General features: G+C 31.6%; 2 protein-coding genes and 1 non-coding gene across 5 annotated transcripts in view; 1 reads left to right on the forward strand and 2 right to left on the reverse strand.

Annotated features, from left to right (window-relative positions):
* Nucleotides 1-207: 207 nt before the first annotated feature.
* LOC135133095 (angiopoietin-related protein 1-like) lies at nt 208-1,149 on the reverse strand. Its single transcript, XM_064061355.1, has 3 exons — nt 1,036-1,149; nt 672-957; nt 208-620 (listed from the first exon to the last, which is right to left on the reverse strand). Exons 1-3 carry the CDS (start codon nt 1,111-1,113, stop codon nt 487-489), a joined length of 498 nt encoding a protein of 165 aa, XP_063917425.1. The 5' UTR covers nt 1,114-1,149; the 3' UTR covers nt 208-486.
* A 5,619-nt stretch (nt 1,150-6,768) lies between these two features.
* LOC135133290 (putative polypeptide N-acetylgalactosaminyltransferase 9) overlaps nt 6,769-12,569 on the forward strand; it is a 220,373-nt gene continuing 214,572 nt past the window's right edge. For 2 of the 3 annotated variants that reach the window (XM_064061646.1, XM_064061642.1), the window contains exon 1: nt 6,769-6,831. The gene's annotated coding sequence lies outside the window, so the exon portion shown is untranslated. Of the gene's footprint in view, nt 6,832-6,882; nt 6,989-12,569 lie in introns of those variants that run through there. The other variant, XM_064061643.1, reaches the window with a different exon arrangement.
* Nucleotides 11,152-11,224, reverse strand: Trnaa-ggc (transfer RNA alanine (anticodon GGC)). The gene has a single exon. It is a non-coding gene; the product is annotated as a tRNA-Ala (tRNA).

The following is a 12,569-nucleotide window of genomic DNA, read 5'->3' on the forward strand; positions in this document are numbered from 1 at the left end:
GTACAAGGCGCGTTCCATCTCTTCGTCATTTTTTATTAATTTATTATCAATTTTTCATACTTATTAATAAAGAATCCAAAAAAAAAATCCTGTCCGTTACTAAGGTCACCATATTGTCAAGATCTATGGTCAAGATGTAATTTGTAAATAAACACAAATATTTCACTCTTTAATAATAGTGATAAAAATAATTGTTTATTCAGTCCAATTTCAATTAATACAGAAAAAAATGGATAACAGTTCAAGATGAAAAGCAAGGAAGTGCATTAATATTTTGGTCTTATCACCATCCTTACTTCTTTAAGACAATAAGTAAACCCATGCCAACTGTCCCAAGTTATCGCATCGTAATAATTTTCCGTCACACTGCTATTATAATACACTCCTGTAGGATTCCCCTTTTTACAACTACGGTACCATCATCCCCCTTTTGAGAATACACCACAATTCTCATCTGGAATTACTGCAACATCTTGATCCTTATCTTTAGTTAAACCCTCTCAATAGCTTTAAAATATAGCCTTCTTCTTCACCACCAATACCAAAATAACCATAATAGGCATCCGCTTGTACGTCATTCCAGTCAACAAACTCAAACAACAGTTCTGTCAATTCGTACCCTACATGATCGTTTTTTATTTCATGGCTCCACTGACATATATCGAGCTTACCTGCCATGTAGTGGAGCTTCTCTAAACCTAACCAGAATTCACCAGCTATGTTACCGAATCCTAACTTGTAACTGTCCCAGTCCATAAAAAAATCTTGAGAACCATCGACTCTGTTGAGAATCGTTGTCCAACCACCTCCTGAACTGTGCATGTTACACAGAACTACAAAAGGTTCGGGAGCATTTTTGGGCTGAATGTAATAGAAAGTAGAAGCGTTCTGACCAAGTTGCATAATCTCTTTGCAACTTTTTGGATAATCGTCAGTGGTACTAAGAGGTGTAGACTGCTGCGAAAAAATTGACATGTTTTTTTTAAACGCAGTTCCGGAACTTGATTAATAAGTTTTATCATAGTAAGTACTTACTTTTTTAGAAGAAATGACAAGTGGGCATGCCAGTGCAATAATTATTAACAATCTTAGGAAAATTAAATACTTGCACATTTTGTTGCAGGGTGGAAACACAAAAACTTGTTTCTAGAGTCGTTAGCAAAAGTGTGCAACGTATGCAAGTAACAACGTTATATATATACTTGCGCAACTGAAAATTTTTGATTTCAACAACGATAAAAATCCTCTTGACATAAAAATACACAATCAATGAAAAACACTTGAAACTAAATTAGAACAACGTAATAAACTCAAGTAGTTCTAATTTAGTTTAGTGGCTCGTTTTTTATAGACGACGTAGTATTCCTATTCTCGTGTCCCAACCATCATTCTCACTATATATCGATCCACGAAAAGTCCTAATTCATTCCGTGATAAGCATCCTCTTTCGCAAAATTTCTCCCCAAGCTTTTGCTATTAGGATGCTTTCAACTCCGGTACCACCAACCAACTGGGAAAAAACAAACACAAATCTTCATCTGGGTTTCTGATGTTAGATTTTCTATCAATCTCTTCAATCAGATGTTTCCCAACATTACCACATTTTTAAAACGTAATCCTTGCTCTAACCCCAGCGACGAAGGAGTTATGAACAAACGTTTTTTGAAGTCCTAGTCCATCGACAGTACCAGAAGTTTATTAATTTGGTGTCCTAAAGGAAACCAGACTTAACTCACAACCGATAAAATTCTAAGTAGTAAATCTTGTTGAAGTCAATCAAAATTCCCATTGGTGTCCCTTCCATGAAATAAATAAAAGCCTTAGGAACCCCAAATCTGTTGACAATCGTGACCCATCCACCTCCGCTGGTTTTCATGCCACAAGCGAACTCGAGAATTGATTGGATTGACCGTAATAGATGCCCGAGACGTTATGATCTCTTTTGGGCTTTAGAGGTTTCGAGACACGTTCTTTTTCCTACGACTTTATTTTAAAATCAATCTAAATCGAACTATTTCCTAATGCCGTGTTTTAGAGTTTCATGTATTGTGGTTCTAGTGTTAGTACTTAATTTATTTTCGATTTGTTTAATTTATTTCCGATCAGAACGAGTAAAAATGACAAAAAAAAAAATGTGAGTACATTTAAATAATGATCTGGTGGCAGCTAGTTGATATTTGATCAATGTTCATCATTATGGGATAAAAGAATTTTATCACACGTTGATTGAAGAATGACTCATAATCTGTATGTCTAGGGTAAAAACTCAACGCGGATTCATAAACTACAAATTTGTGTGTATAGTATGTAAAAGTCGCTTCAGTATAGTCCACAAAACACATATGATGCGCCTACCACCTTATAGTTGGTTATTTTTGCGCATTACTTAACTTATCATTAAACTTAGAGTTTACAGTTTACCTGATATTTCATCTAAACAGTCTATTCTGCGTGGAAGTTGAAGTGATGAACTGTAAATGACCAGATATAAATAAAATATGCCATGCTTTCACAAGATTTTTGGAAAAAATTTGAAAATGGAAAAGCAAATGCTCTGAAATTTTGCAAATGTTTTAAGGCGATCAAGGATGGTAAATCGTTAACTAAAATTTATTCGTTCATGAAGTCGCCGCCCTTTTCAGCACTTCAGTTTTGGAAATGTTTCCTTTTCTGGATTTTTCAATTTTTCAGTATTTTAATTCAAATTTTTTCGGATTGTTTATTTCTCGACTTCGATTTCTCGATGCTTTTTTCGATGTTTCGGTTTCTCGGTTTTTCGATTTTTCTATTTTTCAACGATTTGGCTTTTCGATTTTTCAGATTTTCATTTTTTCAAATTTCGAATTTTTGATTTTTCCATTTTTCGAATTTTTTAATTTCGGTTTCCCGATTTTTCGATTTTTTCATTTTTCGACTATTCGATATTTCGATTTCAGTATTTTCGATTTTTCGACTTTCGATATTTCGCTTTTTCTATAATTTTTTTCTTGGATTTTTCGATTTTGGATTTTCGAATTTTAGGTTTTCGGACTTCAGTGATTTTCCTTTGTTCGAATATTTGATTCATCGAATTTTCGATTTCTCGATTTTTCAGTTTTTCAATTCTTTGATTTTTCAAATTTTCGATTTTTGATTTTTTGAATTTTCGATTTTTCAATTGTTTTACTTTTCGATTTATTGATTTGTCGAGTTCTCGATTTTCGATACTCGAATTTTCAGTCTTTCTAGTTTTTGATTTTTCGATTTTTTATTACATTTTTTAGGTTTTTTTTTCATTTTTCCAATTTTAGATTTTTCAATATTAATTATTTTTATTTCAATATCAGAATTTTCGATTTTTCCATTTTTCTATCATTCGATTCTTAGATTTTTCCATTTTTAAAATATCGGTTTTCGGATTTTTAATTCTTTGGTTTTTCGACTTTGAAATTTTTGGTTTTGGAATTTCTCGGATTTTCATTTGTTCATATATTTGATTCATTGAATTTTCCATTTTCGATCAGTTTTTGAATTCCTTGGCTTTTCAAATTTTCGATTTTTAATTTTTTCAATTTTCGATTTTTTAATTTTTCCGCTTTTCAGTTTTTAGACTTTTCAGTTTTTTACTTTTTGATTTTTAATTTTTCCATTCTTCAGTTTTTCGATTTTTCAATTGTTTTGCTTTTCAATTTTTTGATTTCTCCAGTTTTCGATTTTCGATACTCGAATTTTCAGTTGTTTTAAATTTACAGTTTTTTTTCCGTTTGACATCTCAATTTTCGTTTCTTCAATTTTTCAATTTGGAATTTTTCAATTTTGCAGTTTTTCGATATTACAATTTTTCATTTTTGGATTTTGGGTTTCTCAATTTTTAATTTTTCGATTTTTCAATTTTTTGTTGCCCCAATTTTTCAATTTAATGATTTTTATTTTTCATTTTCCTGATTTTTCAATTTTCATTCTGTTTTTTTTTTATCACAATGTTTCGTGATTTCATTTCTTTGTATTTTTTCTATTAATTTTGATTTTATAAGTTATCCTTTATTCAAATTTTCAAATTTGAATCTTTGAATTTTTCAATTCCTCGATTTTCCAATTTTTGAAATTATCATCATTTTCTACAATACATATTTCGTTTTTTCCATTTTTAAGTTTTTCAATTGTTCGTATCTTCACACTTTCCAGTCCTTGATTTCGAATTTTTTGATTTTTCAAAGTTTTTATTTTACACTTGTTTGTTTTTTTGGTTTTTAATTTTTCAATGTTTGACCCGAAATGTCGAAAAATCGAAAAATTGAGAAATCGAGTAAATGAAAAAGTTTTAAAATTTAATAATTGAAAAATGGAAAAATTCCAAGGTAGTAAGTTTGAAAAAGTGAAGACATTAAAAATTATAATTATTAGTACATATTTAAAATGAAAACTAGAGAACTAAAAATTAAAATTAAAAAACCAAAAATTGAATATTCCAAAATTCGAAAAGTCGAAAACCGAAAAATTGAAGACATGGAAAAAATTGAAAATTCGTGACTAACAATTCGAAAAACTACAAAATCTAAAAATTGAAACATCCACAAGTTGGAAAATACAAAAACTGAGAAATTGAAAATCGAAAAATTGAAGAAATGAAGAAATGAAAAAATTGAAATTAAAAAAACAAAAAATTACAAAATCGGACATTGAAAAATCGACAAATTGTAAAAATAAAGGAAATAAATATCAAAACGAAAAACCGCTATTCGAAAATTTGAAGAAATGAAAAATTGAAGAATCGAAAAACTGAAAAATTAAAAATCGAAAAATGGAGAAGTCGAATAAATGAAAAAGTTTCAAAAACCAATAACTGAAAACTGGAAAAATTCTCAAATTGTAAAATCGAAAGGCGTTTTATTATTTTATATTTAAAATGAAAACTAGAAAAATCATGACAGTGCAGTCTAAAATTGAGAAAACGAAAAACTAAAAAATCTAATAGTTGAAATCGCAAAATTTAAAACGGAAAAACCGCAAGTCGAAAAATAAAAAAATCCAAAAATTGAAAATACGAAAAGTCGAAAAAATATGGAAAAAAAACCGAAACGAAAAATTGCAAATCGAAAAATTGAAAGCTCGTGAAACTGCAAATCTAAAAATTGCAAAATTTAAAAAGAAAATTCTAAACTTGGATGTCTTAAAACTGAAGAAAAAAAAAATGAAAAATTGAAAAGTTGCAAATCGAAAATTACAAAATCGGAACATTGAAAAATCAAAAAATTTCTTAGAATGAAAATTTCTAAAAATAAAAAATTAAAGAATCGAAAAAAAAATTGAAAATCGAAATCTCGAGAAATCACAAATGGAAAAATTCAAAAATTGAAAAAATTATAATTGAAAAAATTAAGAAAATCAAAAACCGAAACCAAAAACCCCGAATGGAAAAATTCAAAAATTAAATATTGAACACTCGAGAAACTAATCGACAAATTTCAAAATTAAAAATCGAAAAATTTAAAAGTTGGAAAATTGAAGAAACGAAAAATTTGGACTTGTAAACTCGAAAACTTGCAAATCAAAAAACTGGAGGAACAAGTTCATCCTACATTGTTTAGTACATCTTAAAGATAATATAATATTCAAAGTTCACTGAGATTCATTTGTACAGAAACAAAGAAAATTTAGTTTCTAATTCAAATCGTTTTTAATGTTTTAACCACAGAGTTTCGTAATAAGCCTATTAATTTTTTAAAAACAAAAAAACTCAAAACTTTTCTTATCGTGAATTGTTTTTATAGTTTTGAGGATTACCATCGGTATAGAAATTTTAATAGTTTACTGATTTGATTTGTTCTATTTGACTTGGACTTGGAAATTTTTAACACCAATAAAGTTTTAATTGATTGACTGAACAAAAAAAAATTTAAAATTGAAGAATTGAAAACAATTCAAGTCGAAAAGAAAAATCGCAAAAAATCTTTATAATTTTTCAAAGAAACGCGATTTGTTGGCTGCACTTCAGGGACAAAGTTCTGTCGAAATAACCTTCGACCAATTTTTTTTAAAAGGTGTCCAATTTTCTTTCAAACAAATTTCCAGTGTTGAAAATTTTATCAGCTAGTGCTCTTCTATGCGGAAAATAGTTCTGAACCTCTGAAGATATACATATTTTGGGTTGCATCTTCGGCTTGGTTAACTCCATTATTACTCATGAATTATCTCGTATTTTGAGCGGAAGCACGGATTAAAAAACCTACCTGGAACGAGCCACTGTTTGATAAGTTACCACAACTAGTAAATAGATACCAAAGTTATTGATGCATAACCAAGCTCCTGATTTACCCAAGTACCCTCGAGCACACCGCTTTCCTTCATCCCATTACCATGCATTTGCTGCAGTTCGGATTTTCCGTACCTGCCCGGCCGAGACCTCCTCAAAGCGCATGCAACCAGCCGTAACAGCGCTATTTTATTGTTTTAACATCGATGCGACCCCAGTTCGGGCCGATATAATCAAATCATCGGATTTCATCCGAACCCCTTTTACTGTTATGTCCTCTTTTTCTACGTGTCGCGGAACGTGTATTTCCGGTTCCGGGAGCACACGCATACGACCCGGAGTTAATGTTTTCCACGGGGCAAACGCACTTATGCTAATGGTTACGTGACTTATCCAGGCTCGGATTAATCGGGAATCGATCCCGGAGGCGGCTCCGGGGGAATAATAGGGACCTGCCCTCCGGAGTGCTGAATTGGGAATGTGTCAATGTTGACCTTGGCTATTTTATCGAGACGAGCTGAAAACAGCTCTGAAGACGGCAGTGTGGAACGAGGTGTTGTGGTGTGTGTGCGTGCGCTTGATTTGTTGTTCGGTGAATTGTAAGTCATCATTTTTTCGTTCCCTTAACGGCCTTAACACCCCTAAATCTTTCGCGCCAAACGAGATTTAGACGTTTAGGCGAATAAAAATCGTGAGCAACATGGATCGTAAAAAATTACGTAAATTTTGAGGGTTTACGAGGACGTGCCGTTAAAGGTGGGTTCAGCAGGGATGAACGTGGGGTGGTTTCGTACTAACTAATACGTGTTACTAATACGTTATTCAAACACATTGTTCCAATTATTTTTGTTACAACTACAAGTTTTTGCTTACTGTTTAAGGGATTTTGCCACAAAAAATCATAAGTTTGTGTAGAGCAAACGGTAGGCGAGTTTGGTAACCGCATACGTAGGATGATCTTCCGAAAATAAAAGTGAAAGTTGCGGTAAATGCAACTAATTGAACATTTAATTTTCAAGACCAAAACATCGGCAAAACTTTTTGTGAATGACGCTTGAGGTCTTATTCACCGTTCTCCGCGTAATTGATTTAAGCTACTTAACATTCGGAAATGTAGTTTTTTCCTAATTAACATGATTTTAAAATATAAATTTTTCAGTAAATCACAAATTTCTTGAAGAACTTGCTTTTTTATGTCTGCTTAGAAATTTTGCGCTTACGTTATACAAATAAATCTTTTTGCGGAATTAACTGCGGAAAACTGTTACGAATATGTTGCTATGGATAAATCACACCATCAAAAACTATTATATTCTACTATTATGTTAAACCCATCAACTAAAAAGTGGTAAATTTAGACTTTTCCTTTTAATAAACTGGTCTGGATTTAATTACTTAATTAATTTAACTTCATTAAAAAACGGAAAACGGAAACTTTATTAAGAAAAAGTTTCAAGTTATAACATATCGACAGCTAAATCTTCAAGGCTACTGTTATCATCCTCATTTCCACTCTCACTATCGTCCGAATTATTAACATTAATAATAATTTCATTCTCTTCTGAAATATCTAAAAAAATTTCATTTTCCCAAGCACAATTTATTACTTTATCAGTATGTTTAACGTAATTGTTCCAATGCACAGCCGGAACTTGATCAATCACATTTTGCCAAGTTGCACAAAGATCATTAGAGGAAGAACTAGTTCTTGGAATGATCTTATCATGATTTCATTTAACTTCCGACCATGCCATTTCAATAGTGTTGAAATGACAGTGGTAAGGTGGCAGCCTCAATACCCAATGTCCATGATGTTGGCCGTATAATTCTAAATGATAACGTTTTCTGGGTTTGTTTGTTAACCAATATTCTCCAGATTTGGTCTTTCGCGGCCTTGAGTGGATAATCAATCCCATCTTCATTTAAATATACTGCCGTTTTTGTCTTTGTTCAACTTTTTCGAGAAATATCTTCCTACAAATAGTAAAGTTTTATAACAACATATGAATACCTATGAAGACTAAATTGATACCTCAAGTCTACTATGATAACTTGCGATATCTACCACGATAAGAGAAGATTTCCACAAACTTGGTATCAACTATTCTTTGAACCATTTTACAGAATTTTCGTGGTTCATGTTAATATGATAGTCTCCTTCAATAAAACCTGTTTTTATTTCCAGCGTGAACCACAATATGATACCCTTACTAGATCCCACGTTTCATCAAGAAAAAGAGGTTCATATACATTTTTTTCTTTGTGTGGGTGGTATTCACGTAAAAATTTTGTTCTTTTTAATTTAACTCAAGGCCATTCCATCAAAAATAATATGTTACTATTTTTCTTAAATTTGAAACCAATTTTTCTTATCCATTTGATTAACGATCTAGGACCAACGTTAAAATCGGGAATCTCTTCCATTACTCGATCGTGCAACAACTTAACAGTAATGTATTCTTTAGAAACAACAATTTTATAGATAATCTCTCGGATTGACATTAAATCTACACGATTCACTTTTGTCTTTATGTGACTAATTCTAGAAGACATATTTTTCTTGTATTCAAAGTCACTTAAACTTGGACTTTTTTGTAGCCTGTAGAAATGTTCAACATTTCTGCGGCCAGTTCTGTCTTCTTTTTTTCTTAAATTCCAAAACATCGTGGTTTCTATCAAGCTAATCTAACACGTTTAAAATTATTTGTTTTGCTTTGTCGTTAAATCGCTTCGTTTTCGACTGGGACAAATGACAAATTTCAAAATTTGACATAAGACTCTTCGACCTACTCAAAATTTGGTGATTTTTTTTGTCTTACACAAAGTGCATAAGATAGAAAGAGAAAAAGTTTGACCTAGGGTAATTCCATTTGGTAGAGTAGATAATAGTAGATTTAAACCGTCCAGCACGCTTTTAAACAAAAGTGGGCCGTGAAATTTTTCTTCACGTTGGATAAACTCAATCATTCATCGTATTATTGTTACAACAAAAAATTTAAATAAAAAGCCGCTGTGAAAAAAGATAGTCTCTAACTCAAACGTGAAGAGTTAATGATGAGAATAGTGAACATATTTTCTGTGACTTTTAAAGTTTTTAAATATTTGTTTCGCGCAATTGCAGAGAAAAATGTCGTCACTAAAGATGAAAATTTGAAATCAACACTTCGGAAAAACAATTGTGGGAATTAATTACACCTTTTTTTTAATATACTTAGTTATTTTGTCATAACATGAGCTTTAAAACATGTTTAAAATGGTAAATTTTTATAGGGATATACGGATTTTGCCATTATACTCCGCCCCTCGGTTTGGCAACGAATGAAAAATTCATCACGTCCATATTTTCTGTTTCAAATTTGCTTTAAGTTTTTTGTTGTGAAAAGAGGACTACATATATTAAGAGAAAGGCAAAATATATGCCCCGCCCACCCGCCCTGTCTCAATTGTAATGATTTTTTTATTCATTGTGAGTCAAGAGCGTGGAGTTTAGAATTCTTATACCTCTATAAGAAATTATCAAGTAAAATATATGCAAAATCATATATGTAAATATTCTTTAAACAACACGACACTCAAAAACATATTTTACATGATAGTTTCTTGTAGAAAAATAAGAATTTTAAGCTCCACCCTCTTGGCTCACGATGAATAAAAGAATAATTACAATTGAGATAGGGCGGGTGGGCGGGGAATATATTTTGTCTTTTTTTTAATATACCTAGTTATGTTTTCTTAATATGAATTTAAAACATGTTTAAAGTGGTAAATTTTTGTAGGGAAATATGGATTTTGCAATTACACTCCTCTGGCAACGAATGAAAAATTTCATCATGATTGAGTTCGACACGGAAGGGTGGGACTTAGCTTTTGGCTTTATTTTATACATTTTGCTATTTTGTCGCGAGATATTTTGACGGGTCACAATGGAAAAATATACTGGCAAACTCAAAAAATAATAATACTTTTCACACATTTGACGCCTGCCCTGAGTCAGGGAAAAATCTGGAAGAAGGAGTTCCGAAAAAATCATAAACACGTAATAGCCTGCTACAACACAAAAACGTTATTTGATAGACGAGACTTTAAGACAGAGTGGCCATGAATTTCTTAGATTATCCTCATACCATTGTCAATATAACCCGACTGAAATGGCATGGGTACTTTGTAAGAATTACTACAACAAACACATATTATTATCAACTTCCATCCAAGCTAGGGTGGAGAATTAGGTTTAAGCCGCTTATTTTCTTACAGAGTATGTTATTTGACAAAAACAGTCTTATCTTAGCAAATACTAGCCGTGTCCACTCGCCCTTATTTTTTTAGACAACAGGTCATTTGTCAAAATCAGTCTTATCTTGGTAATTACTAGCCCCACCCACCCGCCCTTTATTTTCTTATAGGATTTGTTATTTGCCAAAATCAGTCTTATCTTAGCAAGTACTAGCCCCGCCCACCCACTCTCCATTTTCTTAGAGGATATGTTATTTGGCAACATCAGTCTTATCTTACCAAGTACTAGTCCCGCCCACCCGCTGTTAATTTTTTAAAAATGTATGTCATTTGGCAAAATCAGTCTTACCTTAGCAAGTACTAATTATACTATTTATGCACGAAATTTGGCCGAAAAATATGTGCATTTATATGCATAAAACATAAGAAAAAATGTTTTAATTTTACGAAAATATGCAAAATTTTTGTAAAAATATGCACACATTTTATACTTTTTTTTATTGAGCATACAATAAGTTGGTAGTTTATCCATAAGTCTAACAATATTGTGCCATATTTTCAAAACTTTATTTTACAAAAAAAAAAAACAACTAAAAAACTAATATTTATTAAAAAAACGAGTACAATGATACATTCAAAAAATACGTAAATATCTGTATTGTAGGTAAGCGAAGAAAAATGTTGCTCTGCCTCGGTGGGAATCGAACCCCACGCCTCCCGCGTGCCGGGCAGGTATCCTGACCACTAGACCACGAGGCCGCTTATCTTTCTTCGTTTACTACTACTTATTATTGTGTCGCCACAGCATTAATGTTATAACTTGCAACTATAGGTTTTACAATGTTTTCAATTAAAAAAATACGTCGCCTATCTGAAAAAAATTGTTTATAGGTAGAAAAACTTCTCTCTACATCCACTGATGTAATGGGTGCATACTTAAGAGCGCTAATTACATCTGGTTCTATGTTCACCTCACTACTAGAATCTCCATTATGTATTTTAGCTACCTTTGGTAACAAAATATAACCTTGATTCTTTTCTAGTACTTCCTTAAACTTTTTATTTATAAGTTGTCCTATTTTTCCCTTTACTTTTTTAATGCTTGTTTGGAATTATATTATATTCAACAGAAATAAAATCGTTAGAATGAGAACAGCGTCGGTGGGTGGGGCTAGTATCTGCTAGGATAGAACTCTGTAGTAAAAAGTTAAACTTAGTAGCTCATTAAAAAAAATTAAATTTCACATCGGATATTTCTAAAATCTCGTTCCAGTATCGTAAACACGCTACATATTTCCAATTGTCATGTCAAAATATATATTTCAGAATTGTTTGAGATTTTTTAGGCAACTTTTTCAAAAACTCATTTTTTCAATACACCCCATTTTGAAATTTTCGATTGTTTTTGGACAATTTTCGAAATTTAACCAAAGACATTGTCTTGCAGATTTCGACCTTTAGAAGTTAAAAACGCCGACACTTGCAATAAAAAGTTCCCGTTATGCTTTGAAAATCTAAAAATTGTCAAAATATGTGAAAATATGCAAAATTTAATATCCGAAAGCATTTAGTTGTAGTATGAACAGTCAGTAGGGATTTTTGCATCTACGAAATTAGTTGCCAACCAAATTACTAAATTTTCATGGTCTACCTTTGTCTGATAGCATCCGGAATGGTATATAACGGGTGTTCAGTTAAAAAAAATCATCATGCACATGCATTTTTCGCTACGTTTCCCTCTACCAAAATGTCAAAGTTAACCTGATGAATTTTTTAATGAACACCCGTTATGTTTTTCCACTTTTATTATTTGTATCGTTTGTGAAAGACGTCCTCGTTTCTCGAACGATGCTATAGAAATTGTGAAATATTCTGCATATTTTTTGAGACGGAATCCCTGACATGGTGATGAAAGCACAAATAATATTAATGGACAAAAACCAATGAGCAATCATTACACATACGAGAGTAGTTCACACAGATTAATCGAAATGTTTAAAATTCCACCTATTGACTTGTTGATAATTAATATGTCAGTCTGAAGAAATTCGTGTTGACATAATGATTGCATTATTAATTATGTTTCTTGGGTTATTACAATGCT

Source organism: Zophobas morio, unplaced genomic scaffold (genome assembly GCF_036711695.1).
Source record: "Zophobas morio isolate AGI-343-1 ecotype UQ-CSIRO unplaced genomic scaffold, CSIRO_AGI_Zmor_V1 ptg000021l, whole genome shotgun sequence".
Lineage (NCBI taxonomy): Eukaryota > Metazoa > Arthropoda > Insecta > Coleoptera > Tenebrionidae > Zophobas > Zophobas morio.

Coding starts and splice junctions, on each gene's coding strand:
- LOC135133095 (XM_064061355.1), bottom strand. CDS start 1,113: ATGTGCAAGTATTTAATTTTCCTAAGATTGTTAATAATTATTGCACTG. Junction 958..1,035: donor TTGTCATTTCTTCTAAAAAA/GTAAGTACTTAC, acceptor ATTTTTTCGCAG/CAGTCTACACCTCTTAGTAC. Junction 621..671: donor GAAGCTCCACTACATGGCAG/GTAAGCTCGATA, acceptor ACGATCATGTAG/GGTACGAATTGACAGAACTG.